The following is a 23,332-nucleotide window of genomic DNA, read 5'->3' on the forward strand; positions in this document are numbered from 1 at the left end:
TTTTAAGGATTTCTCTAGCTGAATCTGAGAGATTTCAAGCTAGTCTATAAACTTCATAGTGGCAAGTATTGTGCCTTATTTACAATAAACTACTCTCATTTTTATAGTCCTTCAAGGGTTGTAAATTGCTTTCTTATTATAGTCCTATAACATCAGTACCTCAAATGTTACTGGCTCCATTTTAGAGATAAAAAGACTGACGATCAGAAAAATGAAGTGATTTGCTCAAGTTTGCACAATTATGAAGAGTAAGAGCCAGAATTTAAATCCAGGTATCCCGAGTTCAAGTCTAGACTTCTTTCTACTACCCACTGCTGTTTCTGTAATTATCATATAGATTATATGAATTTTAGATTGAGAGCCAAAAGAGAACTCAGAATCATGGAGGCCAAGCGTCTTACTTACTTTATAGATGAGGAAACTGAAGCCTGGAAGTTCACACAGGATTTGAATGCAGGCCTTCCAAACTCCAATTCTAATGGTTTCCCCACTTGATCATGTTGCCTCATCTTACATTGATTTAGCTATTTCGTGGTACGGAAGTACTCTAGATGGCACATAATCATGACCTTGACCTACTGCTGCCAGATCTTTAAGGTGCTTTTGATAACCAAAAATGGTCTTTTCCACTTGGGAGGCAGATATGGTATAGTGGAAAGAACCTTGAATTTGGAAGAAGGTGGCTTAAGTTCAAACCCAGGTTCTGTCACCTAGCAGCTGTGTGATTTGGTCGTCATTTAAACTCTTTGAGCCTCATTGTCTCTCCATTTGTTAAAGGGGAATATTGACACTTGCTTTGCCTAGATCACAGGCTTGTTAAATGAAAAGGGCTAGTGGAGCTGAAGGGCTTTATAACCAGCTTTTGGGACAGCAACAAGAAGGTTGGGTTTGGAGCCAGCCTTTACCCATGTGACCTTAGCCAGGGTTCTTAACCTCCCTTTTCTGTAAAATGTCTATAAAAATAACTGCATATGGGGCAGCTAGGTGGCACAGTGGATAGAGCACCAGCCCTGGAGTCAGGAGGACCAGAGGTCAAATCCAGCCTCAGACACTTAACACTTACTAGCTGTGTGACCCTAGGCAAGTCACTTAACCCCAATTGCCTCACCAAAAAACCCCCCCAAAACAAAAAAAATGCATATGAGGGTGGCAGACCAGCTGACTTCTAAGGTCCCTCCTAACTCCGAATCTAGGATCTAAGCTCATAGGAAGTTCCCTCTGCATTGTGTCAACTGGAAGGAGAGTTTGTATGAGAGTGAAGGAAGTTCGTAGTTGGTTCTTGCTAAGGGTGACACTAAGCTCTCTCTATAAGGTATCATTCTTAGAGTCTGAAGAGACCATAGAGATCATGTCTTTTCATCCTCTTTTTCAAAAGAGGAGACACAGGCTGTGATTTGTGTGGGGCCACACAGGTAGAAAATAGCAATGATCGGGGGTGTTATCAGTTTCCCTGGGAAGAATGATCACTTTTTGAAGAAGAGGAATTCATTTCCAGAGCTGAAGGGTGGTTGTTCCAAGAGGGAAAAATGGATTTCAGATATCTCAGAGATCAGGTCAATGAAAGAGAGAGGAGATGAGAAGGTTCCCACCCTTCCTTCTCCTCCCCAAAGCAGGGAGCTGAGACAAGACCTTTGCAATTCCAAGGTTGTAAGCCAAGAGAGAGACAGAATTCCCCCAAATGTACCTGGGCCTTGTGTGTCATGAGAGAGCCTCTGGCATGAGCCTTCTGGATGGACCAAACAGAATTATGGGCTGGAATCTGACTGTTGTCCATTTCTTTTTTTTTTTTCTCCTTTATTTGATGACTATGGAGTGATTGCTCTCAGAGCTTTAGACCTGGGAGAGACCATACAGTACAACCTTCCCATTTTACAGAGGGGTAAACTGTAACTTAAAGTCACACGGCTACTAAGTGAAAAAGCTTTTTGGCTCCAACACAGGTTTTCTGATTTCAATTCCATTTCGCCCAATCTTTTTTCTTTTTCTTTTTTTAAAATATCATTTGTATATACATTGTTAAAAACACTTTCACCTCTAAGTATTTACTAGGAGTAAGGTAACATGGTGTACTAGATGCATAGCTGAGTCAGGGAGATCTGGGGTTCAGTTCTGTCTTAGACGCGTTTCATGCATGACCCCAGGGAAGTCCCTTAAAGCCCAGGCTCCTCATTAAGATTATTAGTTGCAGAGCAGGTGCTGAACTGCCTGGGTAGACATCAAGGGATTGATAGATTCCTCTCCTCTCTCATCAGTTTCTTTGTATGAGGTTTGGGGCCCAGGCATAAGCAGCCTGAGGCCTGAGGAGAGATTTCAAGTGTGTTCACCCTCTGTTTTGCTGCCTCCTAGATGGACAGTTACATCTGTTGCTGAGCCCCTGATGTTTTCTTCCTGCTGCTTGTATGAAGTGGAATTTTCCTCAGTTAAGGGTGACTCTGCTTCCTTTGCCCTTGACCAGCATCATGGCTCCCTCCTCTTTCTGCTTGTCTCCCTTCAATGTGTCTCAGTCTCATTTCTGTACCCTCTCTCAATAAAGTTGTCTTCAGCATGTGTCTGGTGTGCTTTTGTGCCTTAGGTGCAGCACTTTTCCTTCCTATCTTGTGCCCCCTGGCACCTCTCATTTGGGTCAGGCAGTTTAAACTCTGCTACTGGGGAAACCATGGCTTTCCAAAAGCCACTGGAGAGGCTAGAGTTGGGTGTCTTAGAGCATCATGGAGACCAGTGCAGATGAACCCATCATTGCCTTGGCATGGGAAAGAATAGGCATTGGGGTCAAGTCTCATGTCCCAAGATTTATGGTTTACTTACCTTAAATCAAAGAATCTTAGAACAGGGAGGGTTAGAAATGAGGAGTAGTTTATAAGTACAGGAAACTATAGAAGTCATCTAGTGCAAAGCTCTTTTTTTTACAGATGAAGAAACTGAGACAGAAAGTTAAGCCCAAAGTTACATAGCAGTTTGGCACAGAAGAAAGAGTAGAGGTCTAGATAGTAAGAAGATAGGGTTGAAATCCTAGCTCCAACTCTTACTACTTGTGGGACAACAGACAAGGCACTTTTATTACCTGTGCCTCAGTTTCCTTATCTGTAAAATGATAGAATTAGACTATAAAGATTTCCAAGGGCTTTTCCAGTTCTGGTTTTCTTTATTCCAACGCTCCTTTCAGCTCTGACACTCTATTCTATATGTTCTAAAAGCTCTGATAATCATTTCTAGTACATACCCAAAGACCAAATCTCTTCATCACCTATGATAAGTTCATAGCACAGCACAGAGACTTTCACTTTTATATCTCTAGGACAAGGGGACATGTTCCCAATAGGTTTTTGGATGGGGAAATTACATAGTAGATACATGGCACAGGGAAAATTTTCAATAGGGGAATATAATGGTGCCAAGGGTTATATGGAGCTGGGTTCAAATTCAAATTCAACAAACATTTATTAACTGTCCACAAGACACAGTCCTACCATCATTGGAGTTCACATTCTAATAGGGGAGAAGAGAAAGGAAAACAAATAATTATAATAATAGGTCAGTGGAACTGCATATCTTTTCTTCCCATGTCTCATCTCTACTCCACATTTCATTGGAAGGTACCTGGGATTGTGTGGCTTCCTCCCTCCTGAGACATCAGGAGAGGGAACTTGGAGGAAGAAGAAGCTGGGGAGTATTTTTGGCCTTTAAGATCTAATATGGAGGGGTGCGGAGGGAGGGAGGAATAGAATTTGGAACACAAAGTTAAAAAAAATCAATGTCAAAATTTGTATTTTATATGTAATTTGGGAAAATAAAATTCTAAATATAAAATAAAATAAGATCTAACATGGGTGTGGGGAAGAGTGTGGTACTCCTGAAGGAGAGCCCTTGGAAGCTGGACACTCCCCTGTAAGGTAAGACACTTGCATCTTATGACAAGAGGCAAGCCTTGAATGACAGATTGCAAGTCAGAAATGGACTGAGCTCAAAAGAATGATGTGAGTATTCTACACACCTGTCTGAAAACTGCTGACTACAAGAAAGGGTCATTATTCCAATGGATTGTCCATCTGAGGACTATCAGAGCTGTGCCAGAAGTTTTGCACAGAGAAGGCTCACACTACCTGCTTGAAACCAAGGGGATCTGTAGGCAGAGTGGTGTGACTGAAATGATGTGGGACTAAGCTAGTAGAAGAAGTCCATGGGAGTCCATGGGATACACAGGAGGCCCACAAGGCAGAGTTCCAGTGGGAGCCCTGGCCATTGGGTGCCATAAGTGCCTGAATTAATGTAGTCTTCAAGAGAAAGAGAGCATCTTTGTGGGCTCCCAAGACAATCATGTGTCACCATGAGGGTGGGTGGTGATAACATGCTATTGTCATATAGTAAATTCCCAGATTGTCTGGGTGGGGGAAATGAATCTGAGGATTGAGATTTCCTTTAAAATGGACTCAGACTCTTTGTGCCAGGAGGGAACCACAAACATATATGATACACACATACATACATGTACACACATATATGATAAGTGTTGAGGGAAGTTCTGGGGGAAAGTCATCACTGATATTGGAAATCACTGGGACTTTGCTTTTTACCTGCAAAACGATGCCCCAGTATCTACAAGCCTTGAACAGACTATATTGGTTGAGCTTCCCTCTGTGTGCTGAGGTACTTTGCAACTCTCTCTTCCCTCAATGCTGCCATTTTCCCTTTGGAAAGGTGAGAGTAAAGTCATTGGAGAGAATCAGAAAAGCATCTCTACAAGCCTATTCTGGACTAGCTCCAAATGAGTCATGGAACATCAGAGCTGGAAGGGACCCTAGTCAACCCGGTTCAGTTTATAGATGGGGCCACCAAGTCTTTGAGGCCCATCTTCTCTTTGAAAGATCTGCTGAATACTCAACTCCTCTAGGAAGCCTTACCAGGTTTATCATACTGGATTGGGATCACTTGACATAATACCTAGAAGTTATGTCCAGAGTTTAATCCTTCCATCTTCATCTTTCTCATCACTCTGAGAGCTAAAGTCCTCAGTGTCAAGGATCATATCTTCCCCCCATTGATACAAAGGATCACTGAGTTTGTGGGCAGATCTTCCTCCAGACAGGGAGCTCCTTGAGTGTAGATACCTTATTCCTTGCCCCTAGTTCACCTTTTAGACTCATTCCAGGGAGACCAGGGACCTAGGGCTATTGTGCTCCCCAGGAGAGAAATGTCCCATAGGACAAGACAGTATTGGTCATCCCATAGAGCTATGGACTTGAGAATGAGAAAGGCATGAGGTCATCTATATGTATGTATATCAGTATATATTTAATTTTTTCCCCAACCTTAAACTCAAAAAATTAATAGCCTTTAAAGAGAAATGTAGCATCTTTATGGGATCTATATGTTCTCATTGAGCATTTCCATATATACCACATGCACAGTAGAACAGAAAGTGAATTCTATATGAGACTGTGAATCTCTATTTCTTACCACTTGAATTTTTTAAAGGTATAAAATAAAATTCTATACCATAGATTCTTTCCCCATCCATATATACTATTTTTACTATTGGTGTTTTAAGAAAATTTTATATAGCAATTTTAAGATAATTTCTATAGCAATTCATGGCTACAAAGTACTTTAAAATATTTTCTTTTGGGGGCAGCTAGGTAGCACAGTGGATAAAGCACCAGCCCTGGATTCAGGAGGACCTGATTTCAAATCCGGTCTCAGATACTTGACACTTACTAGCTGTGTGACCCTGGGCAAGTCATTTAACTCTCATTCCACAACAAAAACAAAACAAAACAAAACAAAAAACAAACTACCTTTTCCCCCAGCTACGTGTAAAGATAATTTTTAATATTAATTTAAAAAATTTTGAGTTCCAAATTTTCTTTCTTCTTCCCTCATCTTCCCCCTCCCTGAGAGAGTAAGCAATTTGATATAATATACAATAGATTCTTAACCTGGGGTCCATGAACTTAAAAAATATATTTTGATGACTGTATTTCAACATAATTAGTTTCCTTTATATTCCTATGCATTTAAAAAAGTTCTTCTGATAAGTCCGTAGGTTTCACCAGATTGCCAAAGGGGACCATGTAGGGCAGGCTGGAATCAGTGAGAACTAACTGTTCAATTTTCAGTGTGAGAAAATGCTACAAAACGGGGCTTGATTTATTGTTTTGTTCATAGTCTAGACTTGGGAAAATGTTGGAAAAAATGTAAAAAATACAGATTAAAGTTTAAAAATGTGTAATATATACATTTTTTAGAGAGCTGGTTGTTAAACATTTACCAGCCTACCCCTGGCATGACACACACACAAAAAAGTTAAGGACCTCTATTCTATATATTACTTTCAAAATCGTCTTGCTTATCTGAGCATCCTTCTGAACTTCTTTGCATTAAAAATGTTCCGGGGTCAGCTAGGTAGTGGACAAAGCACTAGCCCTGGATTCAGGAGGACCTGAGTTCAAATCGGGCCTCGGACACTTAACACTTACTAGCTGTGTGACCCTGGGCAAGTCACTTAACCCTCAATGCCCTGGCACTCCCCAGCCCCCCCCACCCCCCTCAAATGTTCCAATGGCTCTTCTTGCTAACTCCTGCTCCGGGCCCCTAATTAACTGAAAGGAAAAAACCTTGATAACAAATAAGCATAGTTAAGTGAGATACATCCTTACTGTGGCCATGTTAAAAAATGTGTATCTCTTCATCTTGTGTCCATCCCCTCTCTGATAGAAAGATCTTTTTCTTTTAGTTTACTTTTTCTTTTTTCTTTCTTTCTTTCTTTTTTTTTTGTGGGACAATGAGGGTTAAGTGACTTGCCCAGGGTCACACAGCTAGTAAGTGTCAAGTGTCTGAGGCTGGATTTGAACTCAGGTCCTCCTGAATCCAGGGCTGGTGCTTTATCCACTGTGCCACCTAGCTGCCCCCTAGTTTACTTTTCTTAGCACTTTACAGTTTATAAATTGCTGATCTCACAATACCCCTAGGAAGCAGGCAAGCACTCACCACTCAGGGTTGAGGATCAGATGAGATAATATTTGTAAAAAATTTTCAAGCCTTAAAGTATTCTATAAATCCCAACTATTATTATTCTTATTTTAGAGAGGAGGGAATTAAGGCATAGGCAGGAGAATGACTTGACCAGAGCCACATGGCTAGTAGGTGTCTGACTCTGGAGTAGCTTAATCATTACCACAAATCCACACAGATACCAGGAATAACCCACACTCACCCTAAAGATGATAGGAGGGAAGACATCATGGTATCCCCAACACAGCAAGTGCTTGTCACTGCCCCTTCATCCAGCCCTCTACCCCTCTGTTCTCTGCTCACCACCATGTATTTGCCAAGCCACCTGCCTGACCACTGTTGAACCACCTCCATTCATTCCCTCTGTCCAACTCTTCTAAACTTTCTGGATAAGCGGAGACTTTGGTGGAAATGCTGACAAAAGCCATCCCATAGCTGGACTGAGCCACTTCTAGAAGTACTGGGATGCTTCAAAAAATCAGAGGTGATTAAAGCTGGAAGGGTCTTTAGAGATGCTCTAGCACAATCCCTTCTTTTTATAGAGAAGGAAACTGGGGCTCACAAAAGTTAGGGAACATGCTTAAGACCATATGGTTAGTGGTCGACAGTCAGAACTTAAATTTGAGCCTTCTAACTACAGAGCCAGCACTTACCACAATAAAGGCTGGATCTATACTATGCGTCTGGGTGGGTGGGGGAACACCAGGCAACTCCAGCTTGTGAGCATACAGAGACAGGAAAGTCCTGCTTCTGGTCCTTATTGGTCTCTTATGGGGAACATATTTTAGGGATATACTGTGGAGAATGGAAGGAGGGAAGGAGACACACATGCCTGTCTCTTTCTTTCTTTCTTTCTTTCTTTCTTTCTTTCTTTCTTTCTTTCTTTCTCTCTCTCTCTCTCTTTTTCTTACATCTTTCTTTCTTTCTTTCATCCACTCATTTATTTATTCATTCAAAACCATTTATCATGTAACTTTTTTGTCTAGGGCCATTTGTTAAATTCTTGGGAGAGATTGAAAAGTAAGTTACAGGCTCTCGTCCCATAAGCAACTCCCATCCCAGAACCAGCTGATGTGTTATTACAAGCAGGAAGCTGAGCAGGAAGCAGCAACCGGTGCCAATATCCCTAATGAGCAAAGCTGTCTTTTTCTCCTGTTAGGGCTACCCAAAGGCAGCCACTAAAAACTAGGGAAAGCTTGAATCTCTGAGTCAGTGTTTCCTAAACTGACTTTTATATTGTGGTTGTAAAACTAATTATATTAAAAGAAGAGCAATTGGCCTCTGTTGCAGAGCCAAGTGGTTTTGGGAACACTGGATACTGCTGGGTGGCTTGCCTTGGGTTTCCCTGTTTGTGCCACCCAGTGTTATGTCTCACAGGGTCATTGTGAAAAATGTGCTTTCTAGACCATAAAGTGATGAGTCAATACATTGTAGTTGCTCTTCTTCCCCTCTTCCTGCTCCTCCCAAGGTCTCATGCATTGATCTGGGTTTGGGGATACCTGAAATCTGGGATACAAGAAAGGGAACAGTGAGGATGACTCTATGTCCCAAGTGTAACGATTGGAATAATGCCACCTGCTGGATACTTACTGTAGAAGAGTTCTGCCCATGAAGCGAAGGTCTTTGAGGGCAAGACCAGGAGTCTTTTCTTTGGCGGGAGGAAGTGACGCGGACGAGTGGGAGGAGGAAGGAAGAGACTGGGCTGACTCTGGGGCTCTTTCCTGAGGACGCTGGCGGAGAAGGGAGCTAGAAATGTGCTCTCCCTTTAATAGATAGGAATCTAGGCCTTTCTCTCTCTCTTTACCAAATTCTTATTCTCCTTAATAAATGCTTAAAAGTCTAACTCTTGCTAAAGCTTGTAATTGATTGGCGACCACTCATTAGATATTTTAGACAGTTTAGCTAGAATTTTAGCCCTTAACAGATGGCTGACCACGAAGAGGAAAGCTAACCCTCAGTCTTCTTCTGATCTTCTGGTTGGGTAAGAAATTTCCCCTCCCTCTCCCTTTAACTGCTAAGTACTGGTGTACTGGCTGTGTTTTGCTTTTAAATTTTTTCAAATGGACCTTTTAAACTCCCTAATTACCCTATTTTTGATTTTAGTCTGTTTAACCAGACAAATGGGAGATAAGATCATGTTAATGCTTTGTCTTTGTGGATTTTCTATTTTTCTTTTTATTTTTGTTAAAAGAGCCAGCAACTTACTCACACAAGGAAATATCTCTCCCTCTCCCAACCATGCTTTTTCAGAGAAACCTGAAGAGATTCCTGCAGCTTTTCCCAGTTCTAACACTAATTGTTGCTCTAATTTTGCATGCCTGGAGGCAATGACCCACCCTCTAGAAGCTTTTAATCCCCTAGCACCTGGAGGCAAAGTGGGGGAAGAGGAATCCAGGCCTGAGTTCAAAATCAAGTCTGATTCAAATTGCCCTGGTCCCTCCCCTCCTCTCCAAACCCCACCCCCTACTCCTCCCATGGCCAAGCCCATTGCTTCCCCGGCCTGGGAAGTCCAGAGAACTGATGCGCATGCTCAACTTTCTCTAACTACATTTGCAGCTTCAGGCTCAACCCTTCCCCAGCCTGGCTGTGCTTCTGAGACAACCTTAGAAAGCCCTTTAAGTTCCACATATGCCCGTTTTGTTCGTAATTTTGCTAACCTGCTTTTGTCTTTAATTAGTAATATTATAAAGCATTTGTATGGTGAAAAGACTGACAGACTAGGGGTTAAAGAAGAAAAACTTAAGCTGAATAAGAATGACAATCATCACCATAGTTCAAGACTCCGCTTCTTTTGCCATGGAAGGGTAGATATTGTACAGAAATGTAGAAGTAAGCAGCAAGGTATTGATATGAGTATTGGGGATTTTAGATATCGGAATCAAGAGTGTTCTGAATTCACTCAGATTATTAATGTCAGTTCAGAGATTACATAGGATTTCTATGCTATTACATATACATTTTGGAATTAATGGTATAGGTTTATTTTCATAGAGATTTTAATGCTTTTGAGATTGTGTCTTATACTTAGTTTCTAAAACAAGGAGAATATTTGTAAAAGCTTTTTATAGTCATGCGATCAAGTTTATATTTTGTAATACTCTTATTAATATTAAGTTCATATTCATTTAGATTTCCCTAGTTTGAATTTCATTGTCTTTTATCATTCCACGTGTATTTTCTTCTATTCATTCATCTATCTAATTTTGAAACATGGTTTTGATTTCATAATACAATGTTAATTCTAGGAGTATTGTGCTCCCATATTCTGAGTTATTTGTTTTTGCTATTTTTTCTCAACTGATTATTTGATCAAACTCTTTAAAGCATTTCCCTGGCAAATTGTTTGCCATGGCAAGTGTAAATTGATTCTAGAAGTATTATTTTTGATAAGCATATTCCAAAAAAAAAAAAAAGAGGAACATTTGTAAAAGTTGTCTTTGAGATTGTGTTGTGCTTTAACTTGTATTCAAATATGTTCTGATTTTTCACAAAAGTAATTGTATACTAAGTAAAAAAAAGGGGTATTATTTAAAATTGTTGCATAATTATATATTGTGTTCTGAGTCAAGATGTATTCACATTTTTTGCAATCATTTATTATCCTCAATTTTTAAATCCATATGAGATTTTAAATTATGGGAATTTATCATTTAAGACATTAATTGCCGTTATTCTGAGTTATCAGATGCCAGTTGGCCAAGATGCCATCCAATCACAAGAGGAATACATGCAAGAGCAGACACTGAACTGTCACATGAGGGGAGACATGCATGAAGTCAAGGTATGGCCGAGGGAACGGCTTTTGACAAATGTTGAGGTTGGATTCTCTTGGTTTAATATTTTATTCTCTTTTTCCCCACAATATTGTACAGATGGCTGGAAGTATTCATCCCACCCATCTCACTTCTACACCTGGCTTCTATGCTCCCTCCTATATGCCTGATGCCATGGACATCTCAATCCCATGCATCTGATTAAGTCTGACTCAGTTTCTTCTAATATGTTCGGTGGCATGGACATATATTCCATCCACCTATTTTAAGCCTGGCATACTGTATGGGCAGTACATATTGCTCAAGTGTGGGAATGCTCATATCCCATCATTTCTCTGTTCTTTTATGGTAACCCCCATAATTATCTCAGGTGTCATGATAAATAACAGTGTTGAATTTGGCCTTGACACCTGTTACCAATTATATTAGATTTTCTAATTTCTCATAATGGCATGAGGATAATTAGGCAGATGATGCAAACAGTGATGAAACAAAGATAAAAATTATTTTTAAAAATTAATATCACAGCAATTGTCTTCTCAATTACCCTCCATAAGGGGGGACTATAGTAATATTATAATTTTAAAGAATGTTTCAATTTTTGTTTTATTATATGTTTCATGTGTAACAACTAAGATTCTGAATACCCTTAGACATGTTTTTGAGAACTTTCATTGTTTGATTTGATTATTGACAAAGCTATTTTAAAGTTGTGTTAAGCTCGATTTTGTAGGAAGTTTTCCTGGCTGATTACCAGCATCCACACATCAACCCCTGAAAAGACTTCCATTCCATGACCACACCTAGAGGACATCTAAGAAAAGACTTTCAGAGACTTTAAATGAACAGTTTTGATTTGTTGTTTTTGTTGTTTTTTTCTCTTTCTGTTATAATATACACCATCTGTAACATGTATTCTCTGCAGAGGCCCTCCCTTTGCAAGACTAATGTCAAAGTGTCGGTTCATGAGGACAAAAAAAAAAATCGCCCCTCTGGACAAAACTTTCCTCTCTTCCTTTTCTATATTGTTGTTCACATATTATTAGTTAGCAATAGTTATTATATTCTTTTTACTGTTCCGTCAAGGAAACATTTTGTTTCTTGAGGAACAACAGGGGTGACTATAACGATTGGAATAACGCCACCTGCTGGATACTTACTGTAGAAGAGTTCTGCCCATGAAGCGAAGGTCTTTGAGGGCAAGACCAGGAGTCTTTTCTTTGGCGGGAGGAAGTGACGCGGACGAGTGGGAGGAGGAAGGAAGAGACTGGGCTGACTCTGGGGCTCTTTCCTGAGGACGCTGGCGGAGAAGGGAGCTAGAAATGTGCTCTCCCTTTAATAGATAGGAATCTAGGCCTTTCTCTCTCTCTTTACCAAATTCTTATTCTCCTTAATAAATGCTTAAAAGTCTAACTCTTGCTAAAGCTTGTAATTGATTGGCGACCACTCATTAGATATTTTAGACAGTTTAGCTAGAATTTTAGCCCTTAACACAAGGCCTGTGGAGATTTCATCTTTGGCCATGCTTTCTGGTTCTCTATTCCCTTCTCGATGCTCCTCTGCATATCTAGTTTGGAGTTGGTGATTATGGGGTCCTGACAAGATAAGACATGGACTAGAATGAAAGACAGAATGAGATGACTTAAAAGAGGGACAGAGTACTAGGAAAAGACCAAGGAAGGGATGATGAGAGGTAAGGGAGGACTTCCTGGACCTAAGCCTAATACGAAGAAATCACATGACAGCATATATGACCCAAGCCTAAACTGTTCAGTACCTCAGGGATTTAGAGGAGAGAGAAACCATTGTGCGGTGGGGTGCTAGAATGTTCTTGCCACTTCAGTCAGGCTAGTTTTTCCCTAAAGGGTAATAAAACTGTCTTTTAGACATTATTGTTCCAAGGGAACAAGACTTGCCCTGTTGACATAGCTTCATGGTTGCCTAAGTACAAAAACCCAGTGCACTAGGAGTCACAGGCTCCATTGGCTCGAGACCCATTTCTGACCCAGTGTGCTAGCACAGCACATGGAGGCAGAGGAGTGGAGTGCAGCTGGATCAGTGCCACATCCTTGTTGAATGATCTTTCCTTGCTATGGCTAAGTAAACTTCCTTGTATTAACTAGTAAAAGGTCTACAAGTGTCTAATTTCATTCCAGTTCTGAATCTGAAAACAGTGGATGGTACTAAGGGAAGACTGACCTCCATCATTTTGTAGGAGTTAGCAAGATTGGGTAAGACTGACATCATGGCTAATTTTATAGTTAAAGGGGAGGAATGGCAATGTGCAGTGAGAGGAATCCTACATGCCTCGATCAGATACCTTGATAAGGGACTCTTACACCTGTTGGCTACCATGATTCTGGAGGTGCTTCTGGCTGTATGCCTCTAGTCCTCTAGAGGACTAGTCCTCTAGGGGACCTTTACTGACCTGGGAAGATTAGAAAAATTGTCATCCCTGATCCAAAATAGTTGGGATAGAATCTTCTCTGGTTAAGTTCTGGGTTATCATTTTTTTTTCAGGGCAATGTGGGTTAAGTGACTTGCCCAGGGTCACACAGCTAGTAAGTGTCAAGTGTCTGAGGCCGGATTTGAACTCAGGTACTCCTGAATCGAGGGCCGGTGCTTTATCCACTGTGCCACCTAGCCGCCCCTGGGTTATCTTTTTTTAAAGAAAAAATATTAGGAAATTGGAGTTTACCTAGAGGAAGGTGACCAGGATTGGGAAAGGATTTTAAAGATAAGGGTTAGTTGAAGGAACTGGGGATATTTAACATTGAGGAGAGACTTGGGGCTGGAGAGATAATTACTGATGGACTACGATGGGATAGATGGATTAGGGTTGTTCTTTTTTGCTTTAGAGGGAAGAGCAAAGAGTAATGGGTACAAATTTCCAAGAAGCTGGTCTTGGTTTGCTGTAACAAACATTTTTCTAACAAGCAGAGCTGTCCCTAAATGAAATGGGGAGCACTGAATTCCCTATCCCTGGGGACCACTAATGATGATAATAATGCCTAAGCAAAAGCTATTTAACAACATGTTGGGGATATTGAAGAGGGAATTTCTGTTCAGATATGGGTTGGTATGAGGTTCCTTCCAAGTCTATGGTGTATCAGACTTTCATGGGACATGCAGCCAAGGGGAACATATAGGTCACCATTTCACATGGCTGTGCTGCTTTGCTGTAATTATGGCTTACTGGGCTCTCTTTTTTTCTAACATACTCAGCTGTATAACCACAATATAATGATCATCTTAGAAGAGAATGACCAGAAATCTGGGCTCTTCTTTTATATTTTGCTTGCAGACAACATTGAGGGGAGAGGGACCGATTCCTTGTTCAGGACTGGTTGCTGTATTTCAGTCACTTCTAAGGCTTGAATTATTGGCATACTTCTTGCTTGCCTGATTACAAAAGCCTAGTGCATGGGGGCATCCAGGCTTCCTCTGGCAGATCTTGTGTGACACCATGGCAAATGGGAAGGCAGTGAGGAGCTGCACTCGACTGAATCAATGCTGCATCTTTCCATGTTATTGCTAAGCAAAAGTCCTTCGTTAAGTGTTAGTTTAAAAGAGAAATTCCATTGAAAATAACTACAGACATAATGAAATACTTAGGAGTCAGCTTGCCAACACACACAGAGGAACTATATGAAAACAATTACAAAACAGTCTGAACAAATGATGGTGGGGCAGCTAGGTGGTGCAGTAGAAAAAGCACTGGCCCTGGATTCAGGAGTACCTGAGTTCAAATCCGGCCTCAGACACTTGACACTTACTAGCTGTGTGACCCTGGGCAAGTCACTTAACCCTCATTGCCTTGCAAAAAACCCAAAACACCAAAACAAAACAAAATGAAAAACAAAAACAAAAAAACAAAACAAATGATGGATCTAAATAATTGAGCAAATAATAATTGCTCATGAGTAGACTGAGCCAACATAACAAAGATGACAGTACTACCTATATTCACTTACTTATTCAATGCCATACCAATCAAGCTACCAAAGAACTACTTTATAGAGTTAGAAAAAATAATAAAAAATTCATCTGGAGGAACAGAAGGTCCATAATTTCAATGGAATCAATGAAAAAAATGGAAAAGAAGGAGGCCTCGCAGAACCAGACCTTAAACTATGCTACAAAGTTGTAATCATTCAAATATTTTGGTACTGCATAGGAAATAGAGTGGTTGATTAATGAACAGATTTGGTGCATAACATAGAGAAGCAAATGAACATAGTAACATAATGCTTGATAAACCTGAAGATCATAACTTTCTGTGACAAGAACTCTGACTAAAACTGCTAGGAAAACTGGAAAGGAGTCTTGCAGAAACTGGGCATAAACCAATATATAATACCATATACTAAGATAACCTCAAAATGGGTACGTGATTTAGACATAAAACATTATATCATATGCAAATTAGTGGAGAATGGAAGCAATTACATGTAAGATCTATTGATAAGGGAAGAGCTCATGAGCAAACAAGAGATAGAAAGGTGGATGGGAGATAAAATGGATAATTTTAGCTACATAAAGTATAAAAGGTTTTGAACAATCAAAACCATGTGGCTAAGATCAAGACAAGCAGGAAATTGTGAAAAAGTCTTTGCAGCAAATCTTTCTGATAAGAGTTTTATTTATTAAATATATATGGAACTGAGAAAAATTATAAGAATAAGAGTTATTCCTCAATTGCTAAATGGTCAAGGTATTTGAACAGGCAGTTTTCAGAGTAAGAAATCAAAGTTATTAATAACCATATAAAATTATCTAAATTGCTAATAGAGAAATGCAAACTAAGATAACTGTGAGGTACCAACTCATACCCATTAGACTGAAGATGACAGAACATGAAAATAACAAATGCTAGAGGAAATATGTGAAAATAGGTATACTAATGCAGTGTTGGTGGAGCTATGAACTAATCCAACCATTCTGGAAAAAAAAATTCAGAAAAAAAATTATGCTCTGAAAGCTATAAAACTATCCATACCCTTTGACCCAGTAATACTGCTACTAGGTCTTTACATCAAAAAGATGAGAGAAAAAGGAAATGGACCCATATATAGAAAAATATTTATAGCAGATCTTTTTGAGGTGGCCAACCACCACATTCTTTGAAATTATTCTTTGAATTATTATAATTTATACAATATGTTTATAATGTACAATTTCTAAAAATGTTACTTTTATTCATTATGTAATGTGCTTATTAGTAATATTATAATGTATAATATATTTATAAAACATAATTTATAAAAGTGATTAATTCTGTGGAACTAGAAATTGAGGGGATGCCTATCAACTGGGGAATGACTGAGCAATTTGTGGTATGTAAATGTGATGGAATACTATTGTGCTGTAAGTGGATGGTTTCAGAAAGACCTGGGAAGATTTATATGAACTGATACAAAGCAAGGAGAACATTTACACAGTAACAGCAATATTGTAATGATAATCAACTGAATGAGTCATTAACTCTGATCTAGCACAATTCCAAAGGACTCATGATAAAAATTGCCAGACAGAGAACTAATGGACTCAGAGTGCAGACTGAAGCAGTTCTTCCTCCTCTCTCCCTACCCCAGAACATGGCTAATGCAGAAATTTGGTTTGCATGACTGTATTTGTGATGGGTTTATATTTCTTGCCTTCTCGAAGGATGAGGGAGGAATTATCAGTGAGAGGGAATCTGGAAATGAATCTGGAAATAGAATCTGGAAATGAAAATAAAATAAAATTGAATTAGAAAATATATGTTAGATGGTTTATGATCATTTCACTCAGATTTGTCTCAGAACTTATTTTAGGATTGGGGTCCCGTAATGTGTTTCACATATATTGTCCTAATAAGATCATTTACAATAAACCTATGAAACATTTGACCCCATTATCATTACCCCATCTTTGTAGGTGAGAACACTGAAGCTCAGAAAATTAAAATGACTCATGCAAGGTCACATGGGTAGTAAATAAATGGAAGAGTTGTGATTTAAATACAGATTGCTCAACTTCAAGTCCAATTACTAGATGATGAATTCTTTGTGCCAACCCATGAAACAAAGAAAAATGCAAAATGACTCTTGGTTCAGTGACTTCAATAAGTGAAGGGAAAAGGGCAGATGATTCTATTAATCATAGAGTTTAGACTTTCTATGTTATTTTTTTAAAGTGTTATCATTATCTTTTGTTTTTGTACCCCTTAACTTCTATCCTCTTACCTTCTCCCCATCCATCTAGGTATTAAAGAAAAACCTTTAAGCAAAATCAACATACAAAGTGATTATACCTGATTGTGTATAGCATATTCTATATTTGTAAGAAGTCCTCTCAACCCCCACCTCCAAGAGGGGGGAGGTATGTTTCGTTATCATATAAAATATTAATTTGCCTATTGCCCTGCATGTGTGAGATCTTTGTCCAATGACCAGTGAATTGACATAATGCTGGAAGAACTGAAGCAAAGCATAATCAATTTTGCCACTGCTTCTATAAAAGAAACCAAAAGATCCAAGGAAGTTGTAACTAAATAGGAGAATCACTCATAAGAGAATAGGTATAGTGGCAAAAGGGGCCTTAGAAGCCATCTAGTCTATAGCTCCTCATTTTCTTTATTTCTTTTTTTTCGGTGAGGTAATTGGGGTTAAGTGACTTGCCCAGGGTCACACAGCTAGTAAGTGTCAAGTGTCTGAGGTCGGATTTGAACTCTGGTCCTCCTGACTCCAGGGCTGGTGCTCTATCCACTGTGCCACCTAGCTGCCCCACCCCTCATTTTCCAGATGAGGAAATGGGTAAATGGCTTGCCCATGGTCACAAAGATAACAAGTGGCAGAGCTGGGATTTGAACTCAGGTTCTCCTTCAGCTGCAGTGCTCATTCCTTTGTACCACAATGCCCCTTCCTGAAGGAAAAAAATAAAGAGGGGATTGAAAAGAGAAATGCTTGATCAAACTGAGGTGATCTCCCATGGCCCATACTTTATTGTCTTAATTAATAATCTTAATAAAAAAAAGGAAGTGTGCTCATGACCAAGAAGCAGATTGGAGGATGGCTATACCATCTCTCACCAGGCAGGTCTTATAGCCTATGTCGGTAGAGAAGGAGTTTCTTTTACACAGTGTTAGAAGGGCACAGAATGGTCCTACCTGGCCTAATATTTTTCTCACCTGCATGCCATGACTCTAATGTCCCCTCTGACATGGCCTGAAAAAAACCACTCTCAGCTCAAAGGAGTTTGTTGTTTAGTCAATAGTTTTAAGCATAGAGGAATGGGAAGGACATTGGGAGAGGAGTCAGGAGACCTGAGTTGGAATTCTGGCTTTGTCAATGATTTTCTGTTTGACTGTGAATTAGTCATTTCTTCTTTTAAAAATTTTTTTTGAGACCTATAGGTCTCAGTTTCTCCATCTGTATAATGGGAAGGTCAGGGTAAATGGCCTCTGAGGTCCCTTATATCTCTAACATTCCATGATCCTACAAATCAATAATGAGAATTGCATTGGAGGCATTTTCTCTGAAAGATCATTATACGAGTCCACAGGTTTCCTGGGGAGGAAAGGATGTGGGTAGCTGGTCTCTTCTTGCTCTCTCCCATCCCTAAAGATGAGTTTTGGGGGCAGCTAGGTGGCACAGTGGAAAAAACAACAGCTCTGGATTCAGGAGGACCTGAGTTCAAATCTGTCCTCAAACACTTGACACTTACTAGCTGTGTGACCCTGGGCAAGTCACTTAACCCTCATTGCTCTGGAAAAAAAAAGATGAATTTTATCCAGTTTGTCATTGTTGTCCTGGAAGGTGTAGGATAACCAGTTCCTGAGGAAGAGTGAGTGGCAAGATGAACACGATCCTGCTTTGACAAGAAGGGCAAGTCCTGGCCATTTGTCATGGAGAAGAGGGGTTGGGCAAAGGGGAGGGTCCTGACAGGCACCCATGGGTGGTTCAGGCTATACTCAGAATCCTCTTGCTGTGGGTGAGACTCATCATGGTCAGTGGGGTGCAGCTCTACCCTAACTGGGGGTACTTCTGCAATTTGTAATAGAGCGGAGATCTTTAATTGGGCCTGGTCAAGTAATCTTGCCTGGGCGTTGGGCACAGGCATGGTGGTTGGAGATGAGTGCCTTTCGTTTCATGGCTGAGGCCATGGCTGCAAAGTTCCTTTCCTTCTTTCTTTCTTTCTTTCTTTCTTTCTTTCTTTCTTTCTTTCTTTCTTTCTTTCTTTCTTTCTTTCTTTCTTTCTTTCTTTCTTTCTTTCTTTCTTTCTTTCTTCCTTCCTTCCTTCCTTCCTTCCTTCCTTCCTTCCTTCCTTCCTTTCTTTCTTTCTTTCTTTCTTTCTTTCTTTTTTTCTTTCTTTCCTTCCTTCCTTCCTTCCTTCCTTCCTTCCTTCCTTCCTTCCTTCCTTCCTTCCTTCCTTCCTTCCTTCCTTCCTTCCTTCCTTCTTTCTTTCTTTCTTTTCTTTCTTTCTTTCTTTCTTTCTTTCTTTCTTTCTTTCTTTCTTTCTTTCTTTCTTTCTTTCTTTCTTTCTTTCTTTCTTTTTTTTGGTGAGGCAATTGGGGTTAAGTGACTTGCCCAGGGTCACACAGCTAGTAAGTGTCGTGTCTGACGCCAGATTTGAACGCAGGTCCTCTTGACTCCAGGGCTGGTGCTCTATCCACTGTGCCACCTAGATGCCCCTGCAAAGTTCCTTTCTGATCAGTAGACGCATCCCCAAGGTCTGAACCTCATCTTCCCCAATGTATCATAAGGGACTTCAAACCTTATTTGGGCATTTGGATGGCAGTAAGTGCATGACGTTGGTGGTCCCTTTTGACCTGAAGGAAGAATCCAACTTGGGCCTGGCCTGGAGATGGGTTTTTTAAGCTAAGAAGCAAAGTCCCTTGGGAATAATTTCTAAACCTGGCTGCTTTTTGGGTTCATGCTATCCTTCTGCTTTCTCTGTTCTCCACTTGAGAAGCCAAGCTGTTGTTGTTGCTCAGTCATTCAGTCTCGTCTGTTTCTTCATGACCCTATGGACCATAGCACAACTGTTTATGGGGTTTTCTTGGCAAAGATACTGGATTGGTTTGCCATTGCCTTCACCAGTGGATCTCTCCACTATGACCTGTCCATTTTAGGTAACCCTGTACTCCATAGATCATAGTTTCATTGAGCTATGTAAGTCTGTCCCCCCTACCCCCCACCCCCATGACAAGGTAGTGATCCAGGAGGGGAAGCTGAGTGGGGGTGGGGGTGGGGGTGGGCTAAATTGAGATATGGAAGCCAGGAATTGCCAAGAACGGTCTGGGAGTGAACAGGACTGTCCATGATAATCTGCAACTATTTGTGATTGTTCGTGATCATGAATGATTTCCCATGATGACATACGACTGCCAATTATTAACCCTAATTTCCTGTGATTGCCTCTAGCTCCTCTTGACTATCTATGATGGGCAATTGGTGACTGCCTGAATCTCTCCCTTGACTATCATTGCCTACAACTGCCTTTGACCTCCTGTAATTGCCTCTGACTACACGACTGCCTATGACCACTTGTGAGTACCCATGACAGCCTGTGACTAGCCTGGACAGCCCATGTCTCACCCTAATTACTGGTGACAGCTCATGATGGCCAGCTGGGGGCAAGAATAATCTTCTGGCCCATTTGTCTCTGTGGTTGTTTCTTGTCTGGGCCCTGACTTGCTATCCCTCCTGCTGAGTTCAGCCTGCCCCATCTCTTTCCCCCCCTAAGGCGTCTGTCAGTCTCTCAGAGCCCTTGCTTGGGCTCAGTGCCCATCGAGGGCTGCTCTTGCTGGCAGTTGAGAATTTTGTAAAGCTTCAGGTCCCCGGGGGAGCTGGGGACAGCTGGGAGTCATCTGGCTGACCTGGTTTCATAGAAGATGCATTTACTTTCCGCATGATAAGAGAAGAACAGAAGAGTCTTCTTTCCCCTTTCTTTCTTTCATAAAAGCAAAATGATTCCTCTCTGTAAGCACAGTTCATCTTTCTATACCATCGTTATATCCCAGATTCTTTTAAAAAAAATTTTTTTTTGGTGAGGCAATTGGGGTTAAGTGACTTGCCTAGGGTCACACAGCTAGTAAGTGTTAAGTGTCTGAGGCCGGATTTGAACTCAGGTCCTCCTGACTCCAGGGCTGGTGCTCTATCCACCACCTAGCTGCCCCCCAGATTCTTAAGTAACAGGGATCTAGGTGCTTTGGAAGGGGTCTTAGATTTCAAATCAGGAGACCCGAGTGTCAATCTCGGTTCTGCCATTGACTTCCTGTTTGATCTTGGGCAAGGTCCTTCCCTTTTCTAAACCTCAGTTTGTTTTTGTTTAAAATGGGGATACTTATACTTACAGTAATTACTTCTCATAACTGTTTTGAAGAACAAATGAGAGGAGACATAAACAACTTTGTAAAACATAAAATCATATGTAAGTATGAACCATTTTGGTATCTTTGCAAGGTTGTGTTTTTCCATGCATCTTACCCAATCCTCATCATAGCTGTGTTAAGAGGCAGAACAGGGACTGGTCACTTAGACACTCAGTATTTGAGAATGTCAGAAAATTGGAACTTGAAGGGATCGTGTTAGAGATCATTTAGTTCAATTTCTCATCTTACAGATGGGGACACTGAGGCCCAGAGATGGCAACTGACATGCTCTGAGCAACTGATATACACAAGCTATGGTAGAACTGGAACTCAGAGGCAGGTTTTCTGACTCTTCCTTGACATTTCACAGATGAGAACATTGTAGTCTAGAAAGGTATGGCCCAAGTTCAGGACAAAGGTGGAATTTGAACCCAGGTGTGTCGATCTCCTGAGCAGGCAGCTTCCTACCAAGTCATATTCCACCACAAATACAGGATTCGATGTTCAGTCTACATTGTTGGCAAGGTCATGAGTTGATAATGCTTAAAGAACAGAGGGAGTTTTGTGTATAGAATGCTGTATTTGGAGTCTGGAAGACCTAGTTTTATCCTGCCTCAAACTATCAGTGGGACCCATAGCAAGTCACTTAATCTCTTTCAATCTCACTTTCCTCATTTATAAAATGAAAGGGTTGGGTGAACACAGGGCAGTAGAATTAATGCTGATATAGACTCAGAGAAATGGGGTTCAATTCCCCAGTTCTGGCAGTTAGAATAATGATTGTATTCTTGGGAAAGTTGCTTTGAATATCTTAGAAAATAATACCCAAAGGTTTAGACTCTCCTTTAATAGTATGGCTATAGGCAATGTGTGTGTGTGTGTGTGTGTGTGTGTGTGTGTGGTGGTAGGGCAGAGAGAGAAAAGACTGATGCCTTGTGAGCTCCCTCTAAGGCTTGCACTTGGCATGGTTTCTTGGTGGCCTAAGAACAAAAACCTAGTGCATGAAGAGGCTGGGACTCCTCAGGTTTGATTCATGTTTCTTCTTTCTTGAGGGGAAATGAGGGTTAAGTGACTTGCCCAGGGTCACACAGATAGTAAGTGTCAAGTTTCTGAGGCTGGCTTTGAACTCAGGTCCTCCTGAATCTAGGGCTGGTGCTTTATCCATTGCACCACCTAGCTATCCCCTTGACTCATGTTTCTTGACCTGGTGTGTAGCCATGGCAAATGCGAAGGCAATCAGGGTCTGTACTCAATGGAATCAATGCTGTATTCTTGTCCTTTCTATGCTATTGTTAAGTAATACTCCTTTTGTTAAATGTCAGGGGGTCTATGAGTGTTCCATTTCCTTTGCCCCACAATTTAATTTACTTACCTCCTTCAGGATTGTGGTATCATAGTATTTCACATGTTATCTCATATGATCATTAATGCACACCTATGTAGCCCTTTGTTATACTTGCCATCTTTTAAAGGAGGTTGTGGAGATTCAAAGAGTTGAAAATATATAACTCAGTTCACACAGGTGGTAAGTGGAAGAGATGTGATTTAACCAGATGAGTTTTGCCATATCTTCTAGCTTTAGAATATAGATAAAATCAAAGAAAATCCGTGATTTTATGATTTGTAAAATGGGGATAGTAACAGTATTATTTTCTTCAATGAGGTTATTGGGAATTGATACATGTAAAGCATTTTGCAAACTTTGAAGCGCTATATAAATACCAGTTATCATTATTTCTTGAGGATGGCCCCATTGGTATAAATGGAGGGCATTGGCCATTTCCCATTTTATCTATAGGACTTAGACTCTTGGAGGCTCTACTGAGATTGAGATTCCTGAGAAAAATGGTACATTTTGAATGATCAGTTCTGTGAATGATCTTTGTAAAATGTTAGATCCTACAATGGCTTCTCTATGCTATTGAGTAAATATATATATATATATTTTTTGGCGGGGCAATGGGGGTTAAGTGACTTGCCCAGGGTCACACAGCTACTAAGTGTCAAGTGTCTGAGGACGGATTTGAACTCAGGTACTCCTGAATCCAGGGCTGGTGCTTTATCCACTGCGCCATCTAGCTGCCCCTTGAGTAAATATTTTAATTCAACAAACATTTATTACGTGGTTACTGGGTATAAAACCCAGTGCTACATGCTAGAAGAGATACAACGTTTAGATTTCACAAAGTCCCTG

The 23,332-nt window shown here is 40.5% G+C and overlaps 1 protein-coding gene across 5 annotated transcripts in view; it reads right to left on the bottom strand.

Moving 5' to 3' along the window:
* Nucleotides 1-15,764: 15,764 nt before the first annotated feature.
* Nucleotides 15,765-23,332, bottom strand: part of C2H14orf180 (chromosome 2 C14orf180 homolog) — a 54,853-nt gene continuing 47,285 nt past the window's right edge. For all 5 annotated transcript variants that reach the window (XM_043985704.1, XM_043985703.1, XM_043985705.1 and 2 more), the window contains one exon: nucleotides 15,765-16,504. In XM_043985704.1, the coding sequence (XP_043841639.1) occupies nucleotides 16,367-16,504 (138 nt within the window). In that variant the 3' untranslated portion in view covers nucleotides 15,765-16,366. The remainder of the gene's footprint in view (nucleotides 16,505-23,332) is intronic.

Source organism: Dromiciops gliroides, chromosome 2 (assembly GCF_019393635.1).
Source record: "Dromiciops gliroides isolate mDroGli1 chromosome 2, mDroGli1.pri, whole genome shotgun sequence".
Classification (NCBI taxonomy): domain Eukaryota; kingdom Metazoa; phylum Chordata; class Mammalia; order Microbiotheria; family Microbiotheriidae; genus Dromiciops; species Dromiciops gliroides.